This window comes from Alternaria triticimaculans (genome assembly GCF_023758025.1).
Source record: "Alternaria triticimaculans strain BMP 0046 chromosome Unknown scaffold_5, whole genome shotgun sequence".
In the NCBI taxonomy this organism is placed as follows: domain Eukaryota; kingdom Fungi; phylum Ascomycota; class Dothideomycetes; order Pleosporales; family Pleosporaceae; genus Alternaria; species Alternaria triticimaculans.
In genome coordinates this window covers 330179-354206 of record NW_026055962.1, presented here as the reverse complement: position 1 = coordinate 354206, position 24028 = coordinate 330179, and the positions used below count along the sequence as shown (strand labels likewise).

The following is a 24028-nucleotide window of genomic DNA, read 5'->3' as shown; positions in this document are numbered from 1 at the left end:
GCTTCTGTGGATCTACTTCGAACCGTGGACGGCACCGTACAATCGCCCAATACGCTCTTTTCACTGTCAAATCCAACACTGCATCTGAGTACAGGAAAAAATCTACCTAGATATAGAGCGAAAAGCCTTTTCGCTGTATTCTCGGGCACACACCGTCCATCCTGTGGTCCCGCGATCACGCTTCGCAAAGGTGTTACCAACTCGAATAGCTCGCTTAAAGGCACTGCCAGCCATTTGAACTAGACGAATTCGGTATTCTCCATACCGCAGGTCTTTGGCTGGTGGTCGCTCTATACTCCGCCGTGGTAATCATGAGATTGCTCGGAGATTAGATCGCGCCGCAGTACGTCTGGGCCGTGATACGTGGGCCAGAGACAGGTGGAGATCTTGACACGCATATCGGCTGATGCTTTACGTTAGTTCTGGTATATGTAGCGTCGAGTCCAATCCATAATTACGCGTACCATGGTAGTGCGATGGATGCTGTTACCTTTCCCCACGATCCTATCGGTGCGCGACAGACCTCCGCCAACGCTGTTGCAACTACATCCCAGCACCATGTTCGGCCAACTACCTAGGTATCCTCCAAACCAAGCAAAAGCTCAATCTCGCGTGTGGATGACAACATGCAGATAAACCGCGGGACGCGGCTCATGAAACCTCCATCCCGAGTTGCGCGCGCAACATTGCTTCAGGCAAAGAATCGCAGTCGTCGCCAAAAACCAACGTCGAAGCCATGACCGCGAAAGAGGGGAGCTATTATGGGAACATGCAGGTTTCCCGCGCGCAGTGGATCAGGAGAACCACCATGTGACATCAGCGTGCTCCGCGTTAAGCGACTTGACCCTGAAGGTACTAGCGCCCAAACTCTGGGAACAGCCAACGCCAATGAGACGCCGGGCAGTATAGTTCCGTTTCATGAGCCCCGTCGAGCTCAAACCCCTCGCGATGCCGTTGCCGCCGTCGTCGTTCTGACTGTTCAACCCTCTCTCTTTCCGAGGCGAGTCTTTGTCGCTCTCGTCTTTCTTGTCGCTCTCTCTCGCTGCTTATCCTTAGGTCTCTCGCGGCCGTTACAATCTCTCTATAGGTTCACGCTGGTTCGTGCCTACACGCTCACTCCCCTCGCGGTCACATCGCGTTATCGCGCATTCGAAGCCTTCGCAAACGAGTTTTTCCGGTCGATTATTTGAGTTTTCTTGCAAGATGTTGGGTTTTCACAGAAGAACGAGGTCTTTAATACCGGTTAAGGATTTGGGCAAATATGACAAGGCTGCTATGGTTGAGGAAGAGGAGGAGCGGGATGTAGAGGAAGAGATGGAGAGTCACAACGCGCCAGACGGTGCCGATAAGTCGCGGCGGATGCAATTGATGCTGGTGTACCTCATCTTCCTGGCTGAAGCGTAAGTTCTACTATACATCTCATGTGAGATGACCCGTTTCTTCCGGCTTGTGCTGACCTTGGTGTAGCATCATGGCATCAAGCCTCCAGCCACAGCTCCAAATGCTCCTCTCGTCCTCCGACTACTGCGGCACACTCTCCTCGTCTTACCTCCGAAGCATTCTCGACTGCGCATACGCATTTGGTGGAACAACGGGTCTGTTCTGGGGATACCTCGCCGACCGCATGGGAAGACGGCGCGTTACGCTCATTGGGCTCTGGAGCATGTTTGCATGCTGCTTGAGCATGGGATTCGCAACCAGCCTCGTCAGCTGCACAATCTTCCGCTTCGTTGCGGGCATGGTCAGCTCGGCGATCGTATGCACGACCCTGACCATGATTGGAGATTTGAGCACATCGGCAGAGGAGAGGGCCAAGAACGTCGCCCGGCTACCTACCATCTCTCTGGGTGGCTCCATGGGCCCTATCATGCAACTCATGGTATCGGAGAGTCTGCAAGCATACAACATGGTCTGGCAAGACTACCCAACCCTGGGTTCTGAGCTAGCCTGCGGAGCCGTACTCTTCGGCATCGCGCTCACAGCGAGCATCTGCCTTAAGGAAACGCTTCCCCACCACAACGACCGCTCAGCAGACCCCGTCGACATGGACTGCGAAAAGGCCGCTTTCCTCCGCCGCGACTCAGAAGACACCAACGTCACTCTCGTCGACTTTGCTCGTCCCGATCCCATCACTATCTCGCAGTTCCTCCAGGCGCCTTCCCTCATGGTCCTCCTATCGTCTTTCTGCCTCCTCTCGCTCCACGCCTCCACCTTCGACGTCGTCCTCCCCCACCTCGGCCACAGCAGCACAGACCAAGGCGGCATGGGCATCTCCTGCGAATGGCTCAGCATCGTCGTCCTCTGCGTCCGCGGCATGGCCGGCATGGTACTCTTCTACGCCATTCCCTACGCAACCGAGAAATACGGCCTCGTCAAGCTCTACCGTTCCGTCTCCGCCATGCTCCCCGCAACCTACGTCCTCACCCCCATCCTCGCCATTGTCGTCACCTGCTCCGGTCTCGAACCCGTCATCTCCACCTTCTCCATCTTCGCCCAACACCTCCTCACCGGCGGCGCAAACGTCGTCGTCTCCCTCCTCGTCCTCAACACCACACCCGATGCCTTCTCCGCCGGCACCGTCGTCGGCATGATGCAAGTCGCCAGTCTGTTCAAGGCTTTCGCCGTTGCGGTCAGTGGAACAAGCTACTACTTCAGCGACGATCTCAGCGTACAAACAACAAACTTCGCTCTCTGGACTTGCCTCGCTCTCTTCGGCATCGTTGGCGCGGGTCTCGCGTGGTTCGTCCGCGAGAGACCGAGTGTGGAGAAGGACTTCCCTAGCGAGGTTCTCTGCTGGGAGACTTGCTTTGATGCTGATGCTGAGAAGCAGTTTAGTCTGGAGGATGTCCAGGAGGTTTGATTGATACACCATCGATCCATCCATTGCTCTTGGGATATTATTATCATCATCTGTCCGTTGTATGTCTTGATGTACCAATAGCGCGTCGACATTGCGTTTTTTCCTATTCTTTCGTTTGTCTATCGTGTGTTATGCTGTTTATCCATCGGTCTCCTTGTGTTTGGGTTCCGAACTCTGCTTCTTGGGTTGTATGAGTATATATAAGCAAAACATCGTATTCTGGCTCGTGAGCCAGCCATCTGCCTTGATTAAACTTTCACGATTTGCAAATGTGATTTGATCATTTCAGCAGTGATCCTCCGTGCGCCTGTACATGCAGCATAAACAAAAAGAGTGAAAGGGACCGAAAGGGACAGGAACCCTTGGGTTGCTAGGTTGAATTGCTCTGAGGGCACATATTCTCCCGCTCTTAAGTTGGCAATGCTGGAAGCGATGACAAGGTATGACATCTCGCTGTTAAACTTGCTCAATGTCACAATTTGTTAGACAGGTTGGAGAGCTACATGTCAAGAATGGCATTTCACGACATCAAACACCAAATTGAAAGAAGTTTTTGAAATGCGATCGTTGTACTATCGACGACTAAGATGCCACGACGGGCCTACATCAAACCGAGTGATTGAGTATCTCTAATCAAACAACTTTTACCCATGAACGCCATACCCGAAGGCCGAAAACCAGATCCGATGATCATATCACATCATATCGTACGGCAGCTCCATTACTTACTCTCCGAGATGATCAAAGCAGATACACGAAAGGATGTGAAAGGCTATGACTCAAACAAGACGCTTAGTCGAAGCTCTTCTTCTGTCCCTGGAAGTCGCCGAAGCCACCACGGTTGAATGAGCCACCGCGGCCGCCACGGTCACCGCCACGGCCACGGCCGCCTCCGCGACCACCACCGAAGCCACGGCCTCCGCCACGACCACCGCGGTCGCCGAAGCCACCACGGCCGCCGCCACGTCCACCGCGACCACCACCACGGCCACCGCCGAAGCCACCGCCGCCACCGTTGTCCTCACGAGGTTGAGCGTAGTCGATGCGGATGGCACGGCCACCGATGTCCTGGCCGTTCAAAGCCTCAAGAGCGGCAGTAGCCTCCTCCTGGGAACCGAAGTCGACGTATCCGAAACCCTTGAGGGAGCCGGTGTCACGGTCGGTGGGAAGAGAGACACGGGTGATGTTACCGTACTCCTGGAAGACCTCCTGGATGCTCTCGTTGGAGCACTCGAATGAGACGTTGCCGAGGAAGAGGGTACTGCTGGGAGGGCTGCGCTTGTCACCGTACTTGTTGGCACGGGCACCGTTGGCATCGGGCTTAGCGCGGGGAGTGCTGAAGTCGACGTTGAGCTGACGGCCGTCAAGCTCGTACTCGTGCATCTCCTTCTGTGCCTTGGCGGCGTCGGCAGCGTTGGCGAACTCGACGTAACCGAAACCCTTAGCACGGCCAGTCTCGCGGTCGGTGATGACACGGCAGCCAACAATCTCACCGAAGCCCTCGAACTCGCGGCGGAGCCAGTCCTCGTCGATGTTCCAGCTCATGTTGCCAACGAAGAGGTTCTTGATACCCTCCTCAGCGGCGGGCTCCTCAGTCTTGGTCTTCTTGACAGCGGGGGCAGCGGCCTCCTCGGCCTTGCGCTTCTTGGAGGGAGCCTCCTCGCTCTCGGAAGCGGAGGAGTCGTCGGAGTCGGCGTCAGAGGAATCGTCAGAGTCGGAGGTGGAGGTGGCCTGTCAAAGTTAGTCTACGTTGACTGATGGGAATATGGTGAACTAACCTCAGCCTTAGCGGCGGGCTTCTCATCCTCAGACTCGCTGCTGGAGTCGCTGTCGGAGTCGCTGGACTCAGCCTTGGCTGCGGCCTTCTTTACGCCGTTGGCCTTGGCCTTGGGCGCAGGCTTCTCATCCTCACTGCTGTCGCTGTCGCTGTCTTCCTCGCTGCTGTCGGAAGAGTCAGAATCGGAGTCGGCCTTAGCAGCGGCCTTAGGAGCAGCCTTGGCAGGAGTCTTCTTCTGCTCGACCTCCTCCTCGCTGCTGCTCTCAGAGGATTCTTCGCTCTCGCTCTCGCTCTCAGACGAAGAATCAGACTCAGGCTCTGGGGTGGGAGCCTTCTTCGACTTCTTCTTGTCCTTGACGTTGGAAGCAACTGACTTGGCAATGTCCTTGCTCTTCGACTTGGGAGTAGCAGCGGGCTTGGTGACGCGACCAGCCTTGACGCTCGCGAGCTCAGACTTCTTCTCCTTCTTGGACGACTTGTCCGCGACCTTGGTCTTGCCCATTTTGATGATAGGTAACTAGATCTACAACGTATTAGTATTGTGAAACGTGCGACGAGAGCGCCGATGATGTGCGACAGAAAAAGGAAAGAGAGGAGCCGACGGCATGATGCCGTCGCTCGGGCGCTGATGCCAAAAGGTCATCGTATGCGCCAGCCTGCTGGTCTGATTGTCTCAAATTGCGAAAAGCCCACTGGTATCTCTCGAGACCGCACGAAGCGGGTATCCCTCAAGCCCACGGAAAGCCCACAAGAGCCCACAGAAACCGAGCTTCAAGGCATGTGTCCCCACAAGCGCCGAGAAGACGGAAGATTAACCCTCATAGTAGCAAAAAGCCCTCAGGATGATCTTGCCTTGCCCTGACGAGCGGCAGGCGTGCCCTCTGTAATGTGTGTTAAGGAAAAGCCAAACGTTGCCCACTGACTTGTAATTTGATCTGGTACTGGATGTTGCCCTCAGTAGCCCACTTGAGAATCGCGAAAGCCCTCAGTGTAGATTTCGAACGGTGAAAGTTCGAAAGAAGTTGTGAAGAAGGTTGATGGTAGGTAGATGCAAATGGCTGGGAGCGCGCAGTTTATGTAGCGGAAGGATCAGCATCGAACTTTTCAGCGGATCTGGGGCCCGAGCGCGGCGCTAGGAACGCGTTTTCTCGAGGTACGCTAGATTCGCCCCACGCGAACTCCATCCAACGGCGACGGCGGTATTTCCCTCAGAGATCTCAGGGTCTCGAGATGACTGGGATTTATTGGAATGGAAAGTAGATGGAATGATTCTGGTGCGGAAATGCTAGGAATTCCACCCATTCAAACTTTCCTTCGGTACCTAGGTATGTCCTTGTGGGCTCGCGCTCGAATTTGAAGTCTTATCGCGAGGGACTTTGGGTGTGTCCTACCTATATAGAGGAGTTCAACCATGCACGAAGTCTTATTAGAGAACACACATGGTCTGCACAGCAGCAAAATGGATCAACCTCAGATAGAATGTTTGCCGAGGTTGCCCACTGTGCCCTCATAATGGTGCTCACAGCAGCTTGATCATGCCGCAACCTATATGTGATTGTGGCAGCATCAGTTGCCTACAAACGTGATATATACGTTACGGCTCCATCACGAACCAAAGCTACAGAGCAGCTAGTCTAGGTAATAGCCTGGACCAAGAGCGCTGACTCTTCTTCGTCAGAAGAGATCTGGGTATCGAACTCTTCAAGGGCTAACCTTGGAAATGCAGGGCACAAGCTAGCGCAGAAGCGGTAAAGCGTGGAATCTCCGCCACGAGTCCTCGATTCCGTCCGGGCCCTCACCAAGCTCACCTGGGCAGCTCCAACATGGCATCTCCGGCAGCCCATAAACCGCGACGGCGGCGAAATATTGGAGAGGGCTCTCTCGCCCAGGTTGCACACGGTACACTCGATCTCGACCATTCGACTAACGCACGGAAGCCCGCGTTTCCTCTCGTTGCGTTTCTCTGGCCAGCCAAGGGCACCGTCTCGCAATGGGTCACGATACCCCTCATCTTGATGGCAGTTGGCCTGTTCAGGTGGACTGTCAGTTTGTGGGGCTATTCTGGATTCCAGTCACCGCCAATGCACGGTGACTTTGAGGCCCAGCGGCATTGGATGGAAATCACCAAACACCTGCCCGTGTCGAAATGGTACTTTTATGACTTGCAGTGGTGGGGACTGGACTACCCACCTCTGACTGCTTATCATAGCTGGATACTGGGTGTCATGTATGTTGGAGCATTGGATGTCAAATACAAGTACTAATCGTTGCAGTGGTTCTGCCATCAATTCGAAATGGTTTGCTCTCGACGAGTCGCGGGCACTCGATGACCCTTCCCTCAAGATATACATGCGAGCCACCGTCTTCGTATCCGAATACCTCATCTACGTTCCCGCGACGATCATCTTCCTCCGCCGATACTCGCGACTAGAGGGGGTCAATATCTGGGAGTCGTCAATTGCGCTGGTCGCTATCCTGATGCAACCGGGGACCATATTGATTGACCACGGGCACTTCCAATACAACACGGTTATGCTTGGTCTCGCAGTCGCAACGCTCTCGAGCATGATCGCAGGGAGACCGCTGTGGGGATGTGTCTTCTTCGTTGGTGCGCTTGGCTTCAAACAGATGGCATTGTTCTATGCGCCTGCGGTATTTGCATACCTGCTGGGCATATGCCTCTTCCCCAGGATTAACATCGTGCGGTTTCTTGCGATCGCGCTGACTACCGTGGCCGCATTTGCTGTGCTCTTTCTGCCGTTCTTGATGGGGGTCGCATACGACAGATATACCCGCTTCAATTACGATCCTTTGGAGATGCCCCCGCTGCTGACCCTGAGATGGTTCATGACGCCGTGGAATATGAATGCCTGGTACTACCCATACGTTCTGGAGATGGGACAGGCGATCCACCGCATCTTTCCCTTCTCCCGTGGGTTGTTCGAGGACAAGGTTGCCAACATCTGGTGCACTATCCATACTTTCCACAAGCTTCATCGCTATCCGATCGAGCTACTTCAACGTCTCGCGCTACTCGCTACGACCGCCGCGATTCTGCCGCCATGTTTGATCATCTTTGTCAAGCCTAAGAAGCAGCTTCTTCCACTGGCGTTCGCAGCGGTCTCCTGGGGCTTCTTTCTCTGCTCATACCAGGTGCACGAGAAGAATGTCTTGCTTCCGCTGTTGCCAATGACACTGCTTCTTAGTGGAAAGGATGGCTTGCTACCCTCCACCCGCGCGTGGGTTGGTCTTGCGAACATGCTGGGCGTTTGGACAATGTTCCCGCTGCTCAAGAGAGACGAGCTACGAGTTCCATACTTTGTTATATCCCTCTTGTGGGCCTATCTTCTCGGTCTCCCCCCAGTTTCTTTCTCTGCCTACCACGAAGGCAGCCGGGGCGGACTGAATATATTCAGCAAAATCCTCCACCTCAACATCTACCTGGCCATGATTGGATGGCACGTTGCGGAGGCCTTTTACCCTCCCCCAGCTGATAAACCGGACCTCTGGGTGGTCGCGAATGCGATTGTTGGGACGGGTGGCTTTGGTATTTGCTACCTGTGGTGCTTGTGGCGACTTATTGTCAAGAGTGAGTTGTTTGGAGCAGAAAAGAGCAAGACGCAGTAAAAGATTGGTGGATGTTCGTTGGTGCTATTCAGCACTTCTTCAAGATACCCAGGTAGATCATGGAGGGAAGATTTTGGTTCCTCATGTATAGTATTATTGTACATCGAATCTAAAAACGCGTATCGTGCGCAACGCCACCCATATGCTCGTGTTGTACATGTCGTATACATTTCCGTTTTTCATTGCGCTATATCTTGAAGCCGTATCCAGCCATGCACTTCTTGTAGTCGTCGACGAGGGTGAAGCACTCTTTCTGGGGGTCGTTCGATGTCGAGAAGAGCATGCATTCGTCGCGTTTAGCCTTCTGGTCTGTGCAGACACAGCATGCTATTCGATAGTCAGAACTAGAACAGGAGGTACCAAAAAGTTGGGTAGAAACTCACGCTTAACCTTCGCTGGCGCGGCGGTGTCCTTGAGGTCTGAGCCCATGTTGGCAGCGGTTGGCGGTGCTAGAACGCCATCAATTAGCTACTCTGCGTCGCATACATGCCATCATCAAACCGCAAGCATACCTGACGACATTGTGTGTGTGGGTGTGTGGTGGAGGTGAATTGAAGATGCTTAGCAATCGCAAAAGTTCCCAGGACATGTCATCGGACTCCCGCGGCGCTCCATACGCCACACGAGGGCTTGCACGGTTCGGCTAAAACCAACCCTGCAGGCGACAGGGGGTTCTAGACAATGAATCTCAATCAACCCCACTACGTTTTGCGCCCCACGACTCACACTATAAAGTATAAACAACAAACCCACCCCCCTGTTGTGCTGCTTTCTGCTACTATATCCTCACTGTAACTTGCAACGGGGCGTGCGAAAACATGGCTGGCGCAAAGATCTTTTCTATCGAGGGCAAGGGCCTCAAACTCACCACCGCCGAGGATATTGAGCCGCACATCCAGGACCTCAAGAGCAACGATGATGTAGAGGAGATCAAGTTCTTGGGCAACACTCTGGGTATTGGAGCCAGCGAGGCGCTTGCTAAGGTCTTGGAGAGCAAGAAGAACCTCCAGGTATGTTCACAGCCCCGCTCATCGGCGCTGGGATGCCAAAGACGGACTGACTGACCCAAATCGCAGGTCGCAAACCTCGCCGACATCTTCACCTCGCGTCTCCTCTCTGAGATCCCGCCCGCGCTATCCCACCTCCTCACCTCGCTCCTCACGCTACCAAACCTCCACACCGTCGACCTCTCGGACAACGCGTTCGGCCTCAACACAGTTGCCCCGCTCGTAGACTTCCTGTCGCAACACACCCCACTCCGCTACCTATACCTCAACAACAACGGCCTCGGACCCGCCGCCGGTGTCCTCGTCGCCGATGCGCTCACCGCACTCGCCGCCAAGAAGGCCGCGGCGCGCAAAGACGGCAAGGAAGTCCCCGACCTCGAACTCGTAATCTGCGGTCGCAACCGCCTGGAGAACGGCAGCATGGGCGCATGGGCAAAAGCCTACGCGGCCAACACGGGCGTCAAGACCATCAAGATGACGCAGAACGGTATCCGCCAAGAGGGTATCTCGCACCTCATAACCAACGGCCTCGCCCACCTCTCCAAACTAGATACCCTCGACCTCCAGGACAACACCTTCACAGCCATGGGCGCAAAAGCCCTCAGCAGCGCCGTCGGCAACTGGACTGAGCTCCGCGAACTCGGCGTAGGCGACTGTCTGCTCAGCGGCCGGGGCGGCGTCGCTCTCGCTGCTGCACTAGAGAAGGGCAACAACAAGAAGGTTGAGGTCCTCCGCCTCCAGTTCAACGACATCAACGCCAAGGGTCTCGCTGGCCTCGCCTCCGCGTCTCACACCGCACTTCCTGCACTGCGTCGCGTCGAGATCAACGGCAACAAGTTCGACGAGGAGGACCCCAGTATCGAGAAACTGCGCGATGTCCTCGATGCGCGGAAAGAAGAAAGTGGTGAGAATGCGGACGACGACGAGTACTGGGGTCTCGACGAACTGGACGAGTTGGATGACGACGACGAAGATGAGGAGGAGAGTGATGCGGAGGAGAAGCGTGGGGATGCTGATGATGACGAAGAGGGCGTCGAGGTTGAGGAGAAGGCTGCGAGGCAGATTGCCGAGGATAATGAGGCTGAGGAGAGTAATGTGGGTCAGGAGAAGGATAAGAAGGTTGATGATTTGGCGGATATGATGGCCAAGACAGAGATTAAGTGAGGGGATGGAGAGTGCACTGGAGGGGACCTTGTCATGCATTTAGCGGCTTGGGATGAGGATGGCTTTTTGAGTAGGCATGTAGGAATTGATACCATAGACCTTACTTCTGTTGAGTGTACACGAGCTGCCCAGGTGATCATGCCTTAGTACATGATGTTCGGTGGAGGTGTCCAAATTACAGTGTAGTGCGATGTTGCTCTGTACAAAGATTGAGAGGGCAAAGTGTGGTTCATTAGGGTGTCCAGCGGACGGGTCATCTATGTGTAGGTTCGTGACCTCTATGCCACCTGCCCATGTCCGGTTATAGTGAATCTCGAATATCACCTACTCTTCTACCATCTTAGATACATCCCCGACATTCACGGACACTCCTATCATGTCACCCCCATGTCTCACTGCCTCATCGATCGTCCGCGTCATAGCTTGGCTCGGCCAGCAACTTTCCGTTCTCGTCCACTCGACCATGACCGTCCCGCACGAGCCTCTTCGTGTGGGTTTCGTGCTCGTTATCCTCAAGCTCCTCATCAACCTTGTTAAGGTCCTTGTCGGGCTGTGACTGCTCTTTGCGGTGCTTAGTCGCGGAGGAGTTGGAAACATCGCTGAGAGACTCTTGTCTACGGGAAACGAAGGACTGCGCAGTGGGGCTGAGTCCGCTCTTCTCGGGGTGGCCGTTGGTCGGCATCTCTTGCGGCTGGACTGTTTTGGGGTTTGGTTGAGTAGAGAAGCCGTTCTCTCCCTTGGGCGAGACAGCAGAATTACCGTCTTGTAGATCGCCGTGATGTTTGGAGCCAGACAGTGTGTCACGGGAGTTGATGCTCTCGCTACTGGCGCAGGGACGTTCATCGCTGGCGCGAGCACTTCCGTTGCTGGCGTGCGATTCACAGAGCCCCAAGCATACATGTTCCTCAGTGCCGCGGTTGGCACGAGCATCGAGAGTCTGTGGATCATCCATCCCCGATGCGGCGGCAAAGCCCGCCTCGATCTTAGGCCTCATAGCCATCTCCGCATTATGGTAGTCATCTTCCTTCTCTTGACGAGACCGTTGCTGAGGTGACGTGAAGTTCCTACTGTTGGCACGAGATCTTCCGTTGACAGGGCTCAAGATAGATCCAGTGCTGCTGCTCAGTGATAGTTGACGCTCACGTCTGGCTGCAACAGACTGGGCGACAGCGGCGATGCCGCCCTTCTCGGTATGACCGTGGGCGCGGGCCTCGAGAGAATGGAGATGATCGGCTTCAGCCTTGGTGACAGTGCCTTGCGCAATCTTGGGTTCGATCTTAGCGATTTCCTCCTGGAGCTCGGCTTCGACTTCAGGGTGAGGAGCATTGGTATGGCCGACGGCCTTTTGCAGTTCTATAGATTGTCAGTGTTTGTCTTGATGTGGAGCGAAGGATCAAGCGGGATGACATGTGGAAGTAGGCACGTACTGCTAACGATGCTCTGGGCAACACGAAGAACCTCGGTGGTCGCCTCATCAGGGCTGCCATCTACAGCGATATGCAGGTCCTTGGCGGCCATCAGCAGGGAACGATGAGAAGCCTGAGCTTGACTGGATCCCTTCTAATCCACACCTTGTTAGCAATAGCTAGGGATTCGACGGCAGAGATAATGCGGACCGCTCTGTCGTCACGTGTAGCGACGTTCTCAGATAGAATACGGGCTTCCTCGGCTGTGATGGTGCTCGGGTCTTTTCTCAGCTTCTTGAGGATGGCTTCCAATTGGTCTTGGAATCGCTGCGAAAGGGTGGTAGCATCGCTGCTCGCGTCAGAGGACACCTTCTCGCTGAGAATGTCGCTCATGGTGACTGATAGAGGTAGGGCTGTAGGTGATGCTTGAGTAGAAGAAGCGGTGGCTTGGAGCTGTAGAGAAGAAGGTGAGGTGGTTGTTTGTGTTTGCGTGCTTTATCTGTGGCGATGACGTTGCGGGATCGCTTATAGAAGGAAAGTGCAGGTGCAAACAATGAGATCGGATGACTCTGACAGCGGTTCTTTCCTGATGGAAACGAAAGCGTCAATGTCTCCATGATGTGTTGCGGAGCAATTCTCCGCATCGCAGTCGCCTCTCTAAAACATGCATTCGATACACGCTGCGACAACGCAGGTAAACCATAACATCACATTAGATAAAGAGAGAGAGAGAGATTGAGATTGGAAAATAACAAGCACATGACGGTTGGAGAATTATAAAACTTCAACTCCAGTAATCAATAGAGACATTATATGACTGAGCGTGAAATCAATCTGAACATATTGTTACATCTTAATAATGATGGGAAAGTCTTGCAAAGACACGCAGGCCTCAAAAACATGTAAAAACATCAATAAGCATCCAAATCATTCTCCAATTCTGTCAACTCTTCCCGTTTCCGGTCAGCTGTTTCCTCGCTGTCGTCCGAGTCGCTTGCTAGATCCTCGTAAAGAACTTCCTCACCATGCTCTTTGACGTACTCATCAAACTCATCATCTTGTTTTGCAAGTCCAATCTCTACCGCCAACTCATCTTCGGCGGAAAGGGGGGCCATCGCCAAACCACCTTGGTCGGGGTCGCGTTCAAGACCATGACCGTAGGGCTCGTCATCGCCGTCTTCTTCTGAATCGTAGTCCTCGTCGCTACCGTCAGGCGAAACTGATTTTTCGTCTTCGCTAAAGTCATGTCCTTCGGTAGGCATCGGTGCTGGAGCGATTTTGCTGGGTTGCTGCACTTCGGTGCCACTCTTCTCATCGAGGTCTTTGGCTTTCGCATATTCCTGCTGCAATGCGACATCGTCATGTGGTTCAGTGCCAGCTGGGGCGGGTTCTGTAGCTCCAATACTCTCTAGCCCCGCTGTTGATGTTGTTGGGTCCGTAGTGCCGACTTTCTTGGCTTTCTTCACGCCATTAGATGGCTCGCTCGATACGTCGGGGTCTTCGGAAGCTGCGCGCTTCAAGGCTGATGTTTCCGTCATGGTGGTGATTCAGACTTACGAGATAAATGTGAGGGAAGTTCAAAGTTCGAAAGGTCGACGATGGAAGTTAATAGGGGCTGGGATCAGCATGATGACGGAAGAGGTCCTTCGCAGCCCTCCATGGATCGGGAGTGATATCCCAGCTGTGGCGCAGATGAGCTAACCTACCTGGTTGACACGACTTATCGATTTGTCGAGTTAGGAGTTGGGACCGTAAATCGAGCTTAGGAATGAAGAAATTGAGTTGAGAGTCCTGGAGGTCAGACGAGATCTCTCGACGTATTTGAAGCTGTGTTCATGTCTTTAGTCTATACAAATCAGTGCCCGCCACGCTGTGGAGCAATATGAGAGATTGTTAATAACCCATGCTCTGCTCAACCGGGGGCGTCGCGCGAGAGCGTTAAAGTCACGGGAAATTTATTACGAAGTGGTGACAATGAAATGCCCGCAGATGACTGCAAGCGATACTTTCCGTTGCTATAGCCGTTGGTGAAAGATGGTGGTTTCCTTACCTCGCGATGCGCGATGACGCGGCCACTGCCGAAAAGCCGAACAGCAGGGATGTCTCCTCACTAGCCCCACCGAAATCCAGCTGTCAAGCCTCAGCTACCCACCACCCTCTGCCTGATTCAATGTCCTGCGCCACATATATGTCTACGGAGCCAGAATGGTCAGCGCCCAAGATGTTGCGGCTCGCCAGTCGCACATGGGGACAGACGATCAGGAGCAAGCGCAAGCCGCGCAGATGATCCAGCGCAACTATCGCGGCTACCGGGAGCGCAGGCAGCTTCAAGGCATGGGCCTGGATGCTAGCGCACGGTGGGCAGAGGTGGGAGACGTTCGCACTACATAGAGAGGTGTGGCTAATGGTACCAGGCGATACGCGACGGTTAGCAGTCCACCACCCTCTCTACTGCGCCCAAGCTAAACCTCTCAAGCGAAATGGCGCAATGCGACGAAGCCCAAGCCGCGCTCGGAAGACGCGGCTCTGCGCGACAACCTCACTACTCCCGAAGCACGTGAACGAGCGAACTCCATAGCAGCGCGCGAGAAGTGGAAACGAGTCGGCGAGATTGCGCGACGAGCGGGCGCTGACGATCCCCACGATGCCTCAGAGACGGACGACGAGGATGCGCCCGAGAACCACACGGAACAGCGACGGAAGCAGAACGAGTCCAAGGCGGAGCGTGAGAAGACTGCCAAGATGATGGACCTCCAGTACTTCCTGGAGATGGTGGACCAGAAGCATCGCTACGGCAGTAATCTGAGAGCCTATCACGAGCAGTGGAAGAAGGCAGACACTCACGAGAACTTCTTCTACTGGCTCGACCATGGCGAGGGTAGGCACTTTGAGCATCCCACCGTCTCTAGAGAGAGGCTCGACACAGAGCGCGTGCGCTACCTGTCGCGGGAGGAGCGTCAGAACTACCTAGTCACCATCGACGACGAAGGTCGTCTATGCTGGGCGAAGAACGGAGAGCGCCTAAACACGACCACGGAGTACAAAGATAGTGTCAACGGTATTGTACCGGTCGACGATGACACTCCTGCCTACGGTCCCAAAGCAAAGCTGCACTCTGGACAAAGCAAGACCCTGCGGCGAAGTTCAATGATCTCGGTGAGCTCAAGCTCGTCTATATCTGAGAGCGATGCGGAGGCAGAGGAGGCAGAACACTACGTCAATGAGGACCTCGACAAAGCTAAGGGCGTTTCGAAACTCAAACATGTGTCAGCCGCGACTATTCTGAACCACCTTCTCCGTAGTTCAGTGAAGCCGAACTCATGGATATTCGTAAGATGTGCACTCTCCTCCGTTGGCCAGATGTACTAAGCAAGCACAGGTAGCCGACACATCCTTCCGCCTGTACGTCGGGATCAAGCAATCGGGTGCTTTCCAGCACAGCTCGTTTCTCCACGGTGCGCGCATATCTGCCGCAGGTCTGATCAGAGTCAAGGATGGTCAGCTTCGGCGCCTCTCACCCCTGTCCGGCCACTACCGCCCGCCGACGAAGAACTTCCGTGCGTTCGTACATTCTATGAAGGAGAACGGAGTGGACATGTCGCGTGTTTCCATCTCCCGGTCGTATGCTGTTCTCGTCGGCCTTGAAGCTTACGTTAAGACACGCAAGAAGTTCAAGCATGGGGTTGAGCACGTCAAGGAGGCCGAGACAAAGGTCGTGCACCCGGAAGAATACGAACGGAAGGTGGAAGAGCAAAAGGATAAGAGCGAAAGCGCGCAACGAGAGCGGCAGTTACTTGCGCAGGAAGCAGAGCGGAAAGAGGCAGAGAAGAAACAGACTAGTCTTGGACGGCGAATATGGAAGAGGCTCAGTCGAGACCGCGGTGAGAACGGCGACCTGACACCCAAAGAACGGGAGGCCGCTAAGCAGAAGAGGAAGAAGTGGTTGAGCAAGTCGGGGGAAGACGTCGAAGATGGGATTGCGCCTGACGGACGTCGGGAGTCTGCCCCCGCGGTGTGAGCGGCTGGCTGCGATGCGAGCTACGAAGCGGGCTGCTACTGTTCCTGCATGACCCCATACTCACCTCCCTGCCTTTTACCTGTGGCTTGATTTTGCGTGGTCATGATATCCTCTCTTGTCGATTTGCCTAGAACCATCGGTAGACCTGAAGTCGTAGGACGAATAGCATTCCTAAAGATAGCATGCATGTGGCATTGTTCGCGCGTGTCATTGCACGATTATCGCGCGATCAACGTCCGTCTATCGAAAACGCAGAATCCAGGAACCAGAAAGCAGGTAATGGCTTGACTCGGTGGCGGACAATAATTTTCCAAGCGTGCGGACCCCGTTCCGTGCCGCCATCATTCTTACGAACGGCGGCGACTGACATCATACGCGTCGTCACGGACCCAGATTTCCCATGTTTGTTTTGGGGGTTGGGAAATGTGTCTTTCTTTGACAACCTGTTATTTTGGCATGACTCGGCAGCGGGCAGGATAGGGGTACCTGAGATGAAGTGATCGATCGTGCGTCTGCGCAGAATTGCTTGTGCAGTTGTGGCGCGAGGATAATTATGGGTACGACGGACATGTCTCGATCGAGACGGCCTGTCGTGATCGAAACCACGTTGCGCATACTCCTACGGTAGACAGCTAACAGCTGCAAGTCAGGGTCAATGAATTGCCCGGGGGTAGGTACCACGGGAATATAACGATTGGGTTTGCTGCAGCCTCTTAGCGGTGCGTGGTGTCACTCGCAGTTGGGATGCGGCCAACGTCCCGACCGTTGCGCTGGAGCCCCGCCGTTCATCGCGGCACAGTCCAACTTCATCAAAACCACAGCGCAGGTCTCTTCGGACATGAAGCTATTCGGCATCACTCTTCCGAATTCCGTCGTTCCTGATCTCCGCCCGCCGCAGGGTCCCTCATCTCCCATGCCGTCTTGCATGTCGCGGTGATGGCTGGTGGTGCTCACGATGGTGGTACCGAAGACTGGTAGCATGCAGCGATCGGCCGCCAAAAGGAAGCTACGACCCCGCTAAGCGACGTTTGAGCAGGGGAGCTCCCGACACCATGACGTCAGACGCCCGACAACATCATACGCGTCGCTGCAACCTGCTTGCACACACGGCACGACTTGCTCTTCCATCCTGCTGCATGCGCCCTAATGATAGGAGGGAAACACGCCCGCCAGGGATTCTGTACCCGATACTCGACAAGGCCAGCCACAGTGCTGTCGATCGGGCCTGGGCTCTGTGTGCTTTTGCTCCACCAGCTCGTTTCGCACTGCACTCATGCCTGCGAAGGCGTATCGACAGCCCGGTATTGGCCTGCCTGAGATGACACATGTCTCCCCAACCTCACTTCCTGCATGCCATTGGTATCCTTCCTGCAAACTAACCTCGTCCAGTGCAAAGAGTACCGTAGGCAGCCTTTTCGCTAGAGCGTTTCAGCTCCACTTCCGGCTGCACTTCAACTCCAACCCTGGCAGCAGCCCGCTCTCCGCGGTTCATCGACGATGTTAGGCCATCCCATTTCCAGCCACAGGCCGTTCCCACCCCTGTTGCAGCAGCTACCCGCTTGTCTCACCACGCTGAGTGGAGGCCATGCCACCAGGATGCGCTGACGCCCCGCTCGAGGCTGGAGCTTGTGAGTAGTGTGACGCAATACTCCTCCTGTTCGTTGCACACACTATGGCGCCAAAGCAGGTTTACTCTGCCTCTCCACAACTGAGGCGCAAGCTCTTGCTCCTGGAAACCAGCATTCGACGTCATCCGTTCCAGCATGCTCAATTGAGGAGTAGTTATCATAAATGCCTGCTTCTCTGTGATCCTTCCGCACTTTCTGATCCCTACAAAGACGAACCATTCGTCAATTGATATATGACAGACGAACACTTTTCCTCCCACAACTACTCGTACTACTCTTTCCCCCCAACCCCTAATAGACATTCCCCCCGGTCTACACGCTCTCAGTCTATATCAAGCAACGTATCAGGAAGCGGCCATCATCGAGCTACTTCCTACAGCACCTCATCCTACACAGTGAATCACGGACACGACAACTCCTACAACGTCTCGAGCGTTCTATTCAACAACATGCCTTCCCCAGCAGCTGGAAAGGGTGACACCCCCCGCACCCCTACCAAGCTCGGACGAAAGCCTCAATCATCTGCCCCCAAGCTGAACAAGCCCAAGTCGGAGGACGCCCCCACCCCCGATGTGCCTGACCAAGCTGAGGACGTGAAGAAGCAAGGAGAGGAGAAGGCCGAGGACACCAAGAACCAGGCACAAGACACCGCCGAAGACACCAAGCAAAAGGGCGAGGAGACTGCCCAAGATGCTAAGGGCAAGGCGGAAGAGGCTGCTGAAGACACCACCGGCAAGGTTTCACAAGCTGGTGACGAACTAGAGCAGGCCGACCCTAAGCCCATTGACGACGACAACGACGCCGACGAGGAGGCTGAGGAGACAGGCGACGACGCCACACACAAGGCAGGAGACGATGCGGAAGACACCGCAGAGGACACTGCCGACAACACAGAGGACGATGCGACAGAGACCACCGAGCAGGCCGCTAACACCGGCAAGCAAGCTGGTGGAGGCGCATTGAGCGGTGCTCGCGGTCTAGCCGGCCGCGCATCCAACCTCGCTGGCAAGGCCAAGCAGGACCCACAAGGAGCTGCTCAGGATGCTGGTAGCGATGTCCAGGAGGCTGCCCAAGACACAGCAGAAGATGCGCAGGAAACTGCGGAAGACACTGCTGAGGGCGCTCAGGACACTGCCGAGTCGGCCAAGGACACCGCTGAGTCCAAGGTTGGCGACGCAAAGGACACTGCTGAAGACGCAGCGGAAGATGCGCAAGACACCGCAGAGGACGCGACTGAAGATGCCCAAGGCACTGCAGGAGACGCCACTGAGGACGCCCAGAGCAAGGCTCAGGATGCCACCGACGACGCCAAGGACGCCGCCGAAGATGCTACCCCCGACCTGAGCATGCTCAAGGGCCTGGAAGTTGACGAGGAGGGCATGATCAAGAACAAGGATGGCAGGAACGTCGGCCGCCTTGTAGAAGGTGATGCCGAGGACCTCGCAGGCTACCCCATCGGCGACAACGGCGAGATTCTCGACGACGATGGTGATCTCGTCGGCCGCTGCGAACTTACACCTGAGATGGTTGAGGAGCAGGCCAACGAGGCTGAGGAGGCCGGCGACAAGATGCCCAACATCAGCATCTTGAAGGGCCTCACCGCCGACCGATCTGGTCAAATCCTCAACGAGGACGGCGACTTTGTTGGTCACCTTGTCGACGGCGACCCATCCGCTATCCAGGGCAAGGAGTTCAACGAGAACGGCGAGATTCTCGATGATGATGGCAACGTCATTGCCAAGGCAGAGCTTTCACCTGAAGCTGCCGACCTCCCTGCTTACCAGCAAGACGACGAGGATGAGGATGAGGAAGATGGTGACGCCACCGAGGGTGTCACCGATGCTGTCGACGGAGCCAAGTCCACTGCCGAAGACGCCAAGGAGGGCGCTGAGGAGAAGGCTGCTGACGTCGAGGACGAGCTTCCCGGCGTCGAGGCCCTCGAGGGCATGGAGATCAACTCTCAGGGAGAGATCCTCAACGACGACGGCGATGTTGTTGGCAACGTTGCTGACGGCGATCTCGAGAACATCGACGACGTCAAGGGCCTCACCGTTAACGACAAGGGCGAGGTCGTTGACAAGGACGGAAACGTTCTCGGCACGGTCGAACTTGCTGAGGGTGCTGCCGACAAGCTCAAGGAGTCTGCCTCCGGCGCTCTCGACACCAGAATCTTGGACGGCCTCAAGGTCAACAAGAAGGGCAAGGTCCTTGATTCTGAAGGCGAGGAGATTGGTGAGCTCAAGGAAGGTGAGCTCAGCGACTGCGCTGGCAAGAAGATCAACGACCAGGGCGAGGTCCTCGACAAGGAGGGCAATGTCATCGGCAAGGTCGATGTCGTCCCTGGCGAGGCCGCCTTCACTGCCATCAAGGAGCTCAAGGAGCAGCTCGGTGAGCCTCTCGAGGGCGAGGAGGAGCAGGACGAGGAGGAGGGTGAGCCCGAGATGAAGGAGATCACCCCCGAGATCGATGAGCTTGAGGGCTTCAAGGTCAACAAGAAGGGCCAAGTTCTCGATGAGGAAGGCGAGCCCATTGGTGAGCTCACCGAGGGTGACCCTGCCAAATGCGCCGGCAAGAAGATCAACGACAAGGGCGAGGTCGTCGACAAGGACGGCAATGTGCTCGGCAAGGTCAAGGCTCTGCCCAAGATGGTTGAGGCCTCCGAGTTGCCGGAAGAACCTGAGGTCAAGGAAGTTGAGGTCACCCCAGACATCAACGAACTTGAGGGCCTGAAGGTCAACAAGAAGGGCCAGGTTCTCGACGAGGAGGGCGAGCCTATCGGTGAGCTTACCGAGGGCGAGGCTTCCGAGTGCGCCGGCAAGAAGATCAACGAGAAAGGTGAGGTCCTTGACAAGGACGGTAACGTCATCGGAAAGGTCAAGGCCCTCCCCAAGATGGTCGAGCAGAAGGTTGGCGAGGCTGAGGATGCCGCCGAAGATGCTCAAGACGCCGCCGAGGACGCTCAGGATGCTGCTGAGGATGCTGAGGACGCTGCCGAGGAAGCTCAGGACGACGGCCGTCCTCCTCTTTCCATCCTTGATGGTCTCACCGTCAACAAGTCTGGCAAGCTCATCGACTCCAACGGCAACGTCGTTGGCGAGCTTACCGAAGGTGACGCGAAGAAGCTTTCCAAGTCTGGCACTTCCTGCGACGCCGAGGGTCAGTTCTGGGACAACAAGGGCAACGTCATTGGCCGCGCCCAGACCATCCCTCAAGAAGAAGGCGAGGAGGAAGCTCCTTTCGCCGGTCTTGACGGCCTCGTCGTTGTCAAGGATGGCTTCGTCGAGGATGACAAGGGCAACCGCGTTGGCCAGGTCACCGAGGGCGACGCTAAGAAGCTCGTTGGCCGTTCTGTGGATGAGGACGGTGATATCCTTGACAAGAAGGGATCAGTTGTCGGCCACGCTGAACGCTACGAAGAGCCCGAGGAGGAGGCTCCTGAAGAGGAGCAGCCTGAGGACTTGTCTATCCTTGCTGGCAAGACTGTCAACAAGCAGGGCAACGTCATCGGAGACGAGGGTGTGCCTATTGCACGCCTCGTCGAGGGCAACCCCAAGGAGCTTGCGGGCCGCAAGATCAACGAAGAGGGTCTCATCTTCAACGACACTGGCAAGCAGATCGGCCGTTGCGAGCTCATCCCCGAGAACGAGCGTGAGAGCAAGCCAGAAGGCATCTTTGCTGGTCTTGAGGGACTCCGCGTCATCCAAGGCGGCATGGTTGCTGATGAGGATGAGAACACTGTCGGCAGGATTGTTGAGGGCAACCCCAAGCGTCTTGTTGGCATGGCTGTGGACGAGGATGGTGACATTCTTGACAAGTACGGCAACGTCAAGGGCCACGCTGAGCCTCTTGAGGAGGAAGAGGAGGAGGAGCCCGCCGACCTTTCCATTCTCGACGGTCTCACCCTGAACAAGCAGGGCTACCTCGTCAACGGCGAAGGCATTCCCGTCGGTAAGCTTGTTGAGGGCAACCTTGGCGAGCTTGCTGGACGCAAGTCCGATGGCGATGGTCTCATCCACGGTGATACCGGCAAGGTTGTCGGTCGCTGTGACATCATTCCTCCCAACGAGCGCCCCGAGCGCAAGGAGGGCCCATTCGCTGGATTCGAGGGACTTCGCGTTGTCAAGGACGGATTTGTCGACGACAACGACGGCAACCGTGTTGGTCAGCTCACTGAAGGTGACCCCAAGAGGCTTGTTGGTCACACTGTTGATGAAGACGGTGACATCATCGACAAGTACGGCAATGTCAAGGGCCATGCTGAGCCATGGTCTGAGGAGGAAGCGGAGGAGGTCGACCTCTCCGCCCTTGCTGGCTGCACTGTCAACAAGGCTGGAAACATTGTCGACTCCAGCGGCACCGTCCTCGGACATGTTGTTGAGGGTGACCCAACTACCCTTGCCGGCAAGAAGGTCGATGGCAAGGGCCAGATCTGGGACAATGAAGGCAACGTCATTGGACGTGGTGAGCTTTCCCACGGTCAGAACCCAGGACCCGAGGGTCCCTTCGCTGGCTTTGATGAGGCTACTGTTGCCAAGGACGGTACCGTCCAGACACCCTCTGGCGACATCGTCGGTCGCGTCACTGAGGGTGATGTCAAGAAGCTTGTCGGCCACAAGGTCGATGAAGATGGTGACATCAACGACAAGAACGGCAACGTCATCGGTAAGGCCGAGCGCTGGGAGCCTGAGGAGAAGGAGCGCCGCGTCAACCCCATGGCTGGCATGCGTGTCAATAAGGAGGGTGAGGTCCGCGACGAGAACGGCGATGTTGTTGGCCGTCTCACTGCTGGTGACCTTGGCCACTGCGCTGGTCTCGAGATTGATGACAACGGCTACGTCGTCGACAACGATGGCAACAAGGTCGGTGAGGTCACTCTTCTGGAGAACATCCAAGAGGAACCCGATGAGGATGAGACCGACGAGGAGAGGCAGCGTCGCGAGGACTCTGAGCTCGCCAAGAAGATGTCTGCCATCTGCGAAGACACCCTTCAGCGTGTCCAGCCTGTCATGAAGCAGATCACTGAGGTACGTTTAACACTAAACTTATCAACATCACAACCATGTACTAACAACCTTCCAGCACATCGAGCAAGCCGACCGCACACCCCGCGACGAGCTCGACGAAGAGGAGCTTGTCAACAACGTCAAGCCCCTCATCGAGGAAGGCTCTCGCATCCTCAACGACTGCAACGGCTCCCTCCGCGGTCTCGACCCCGACGGTCGCATCGCCGCCCAAGCCAAGGGTCGCCAGCAAACCGGCGAAGCCTCACCCGAGGAGTACAAGCTCGCCGACAACCTCAAGGAGCTCACCACCTCCGTCGTCACCACCATCGACAACGCGAAGAAGAAGATCTCCGACATGCCCCACGCCAAGAAGAAGCTCAACCCTCTCTGGTCCCTGCTCACCGAGCCCCTCTTCCAGATCATCGCTGCTGTTGGTCTGCTATTGACGGGTGTTCTCAACCTCGTTGGCAAGCTGCTCAACGGTCTTGGTCTCGGTGGTCTTGTCAACGGACTTCTGGGTGGCCTTGGTATCAACAAGCTACTTGGCGGTCTTGGTCTCGGCGGCCTGGGCGACATGCTCGGTGGCGGCGACAAGAAGGACAAGAAGAAGGGTGCTTCTGGGCCTATGAGCATGGTCGGTGGCCTGCTCGGCAAGAAATAGACATCTTGACGATGTCTATGGGGATGAGTTGAGACGAAGTAATGTCTATTCACACTTGGTTCGAGATTGTTTATCTGTTTTTGCATATGATACCACGACCTCCTACCCGGGTCGTCGTTGTCATCGTCTATCGCCATGGGAGTTTGCAGACCTCTCTGCCTTACTTCCCCCTCCCCCATTGGATTTCGACAACACAAGAGATTTGAAGATCGGGGGGTCTGAAGGTCATACCTTTTTGTTGCCGAAGGAAGAGGAAGAGTGGGGATTACAATGCAGGCGTGTCTGCGCTGCTTTCCACTGACGGTTTGGATGGTTGCAACTTCACCTGGGTATCTGGTCCGATGATGGCATGAATTCCTTGTTTTTTGCTCGTTCAAAAATCAGCGTTCTTGTTTTGTTGTTTTCCGACACACACATATCATCATGCCGCGACTCTCAAAGGCCACGAGAGGACGCGCGCATCTTTGGCTAGACCAGCCGGGTTTTCCTTTGTTGCACACCTCAAAATCTGCGATTGTTCTTAGCAAGCATTGGCGTTTCTGTTGTTGGTGGCCATCAGGGGGATGATTGTTGTATGATAGTTCAATAGCAAAGCTCACGAAACTCACCTGACATGGCACACTGCAAAGGCGAAGGCGATTTCAAAGTAAAGTGATTAAACTAACTAACAACAACTAAGTATGTTCTTTGATCGTGATGTTGTGCACTTCAGTGTGGCATGTGACATGCGTGTTCAATGGTCTTTGATCACAGGGTTGATGGCTGAGGTGCGATTGGGTCTTTGCTAATGACGTCCTAAGCTGAGGTGCAGCTTGTGAATTTGTTGCGTCTTTGATCATGATGTGCTAAGTTCCGTCATGACATCAGGATCTAGCAA

At 55.3% G+C, this 24028-nt stretch overlaps 9 protein-coding genes across 9 annotated transcripts; 5 read left to right on the top strand and 4 right to left on the bottom strand.

The window, feature by feature from the left end:
* Window positions 1-1203: 1203 nt before the first annotated feature.
* On the top strand, window positions 1204-2860 carry J4E78_004442 (uncharacterized protein; the record flags this gene model as incomplete). The annotated part of the gene is made up of 2 exons (XM_049365071.1): window positions 1204-1400; window positions 1468-2860. 2 exons carry the CDS (start codon window positions 1204-1206, stop codon window positions 2858-2860), a joined length of 1590 nt encoding a protein of 529 aa, XP_049222872.1.
* Window positions 2861-3652: 792 nt separating this feature from the next.
* Window positions 3653-5139, bottom strand: J4E78_004441 (uncharacterized protein; the record flags this gene model as incomplete). The annotated part of the gene is made up of 2 exons (XM_049365070.1): window positions 3653-4591; window positions 4639-5139. The coding sequence occupies 2 exons, from the start codon at window positions 5137-5139 to the stop codon at window positions 3653-3655; spliced, it is 1440 nt and encodes a 479-aa protein (XP_049222871.1).
* A 1321-nt stretch (window positions 5140-6460) lies between these two features.
* J4E78_004440 (uncharacterized protein) lies at window positions 6461-8264 on the top strand (the record flags this gene model as incomplete). Its single annotated transcript, XM_049365069.1, has 2 exons — window positions 6461-6864; window positions 6911-8264. 2 exons carry the CDS (start codon window positions 6461-6463, stop codon window positions 8262-8264), a joined length of 1758 nt encoding a protein of 585 aa, XP_049222870.1.
* Window positions 8265-8451: 187 nt separating this feature from the next.
* On the bottom strand, window positions 8452-8693 carry J4E78_004439 (uncharacterized protein; the record flags this gene model as incomplete). The annotated part of the gene is made up of 2 exons (XM_049365068.1): window positions 8452-8573; window positions 8648-8693. 2 exons carry the CDS (start codon window positions 8691-8693, stop codon window positions 8452-8454), a joined length of 168 nt encoding a protein of 55 aa, XP_049222869.1.
* A 389-nt stretch (window positions 8694-9082) lies between these two features.
* Window positions 9083-10435, top strand: J4E78_004438 (uncharacterized protein; the record flags this gene model as incomplete). Its single annotated transcript, XM_049365067.1, has 2 exons — window positions 9083-9274; window positions 9341-10435. 2 exons carry the CDS (start codon window positions 9083-9085, stop codon window positions 10433-10435), a joined length of 1287 nt encoding a protein of 428 aa, XP_049222868.1.
* Window positions 10436-10835: 400 nt separating this feature from the next.
* J4E78_004437 (uncharacterized protein) lies at window positions 10836-12234 on the bottom strand (the record flags this gene model as incomplete). The annotated part of the gene is made up of 3 exons (XM_049365066.1): window positions 10836-11788; window positions 11863-11941; window positions 12007-12234. The coding sequence occupies 3 exons, from the start codon at window positions 12232-12234 to the stop codon at window positions 10836-10838; spliced, it is 1260 nt and encodes a 419-aa protein (XP_049222867.1).
* A 518-nt stretch (window positions 12235-12752) lies between these two features.
* J4E78_004436 (uncharacterized protein) lies at window positions 12753-13379 on the bottom strand (the record flags this gene model as incomplete). The annotated part of the gene is made up of 1 exon (XM_049365065.1): window positions 12753-13379. The coding sequence occupies one exon, from the start codon at window positions 13377-13379 to the stop codon at window positions 12753-12755; it is 627 nt and encodes a 208-aa protein (XP_049222866.1).
* Window positions 13380-14046: 667 nt separating this feature from the next.
* Window positions 14047-15859, top strand: J4E78_004435 (uncharacterized protein; the record flags this gene model as incomplete). The annotated part of the gene is made up of 4 exons (XM_049365064.1): window positions 14047-14208; window positions 14256-14268; window positions 14318-15171; window positions 15221-15859. The coding sequence occupies 4 exons, from the start codon at window positions 14047-14049 to the stop codon at window positions 15857-15859; spliced, it is 1668 nt and encodes a 555-aa protein (XP_049222865.1).
* A 2077-nt stretch (window positions 15860-17936) lies between these two features.
* J4E78_004434 (uncharacterized protein) lies at window positions 17937-23151 on the top strand (the record flags this gene model as incomplete). The annotated part of the gene is made up of 2 exons (XM_049365063.1): window positions 17937-22511; window positions 22567-23151. 2 exons carry the CDS (start codon window positions 17937-17939, stop codon window positions 23149-23151), a joined length of 5160 nt encoding a protein of 1719 aa, XP_049222864.1.
* Between the last annotated feature and the right edge of the window lie 877 nt (window positions 23152-24028).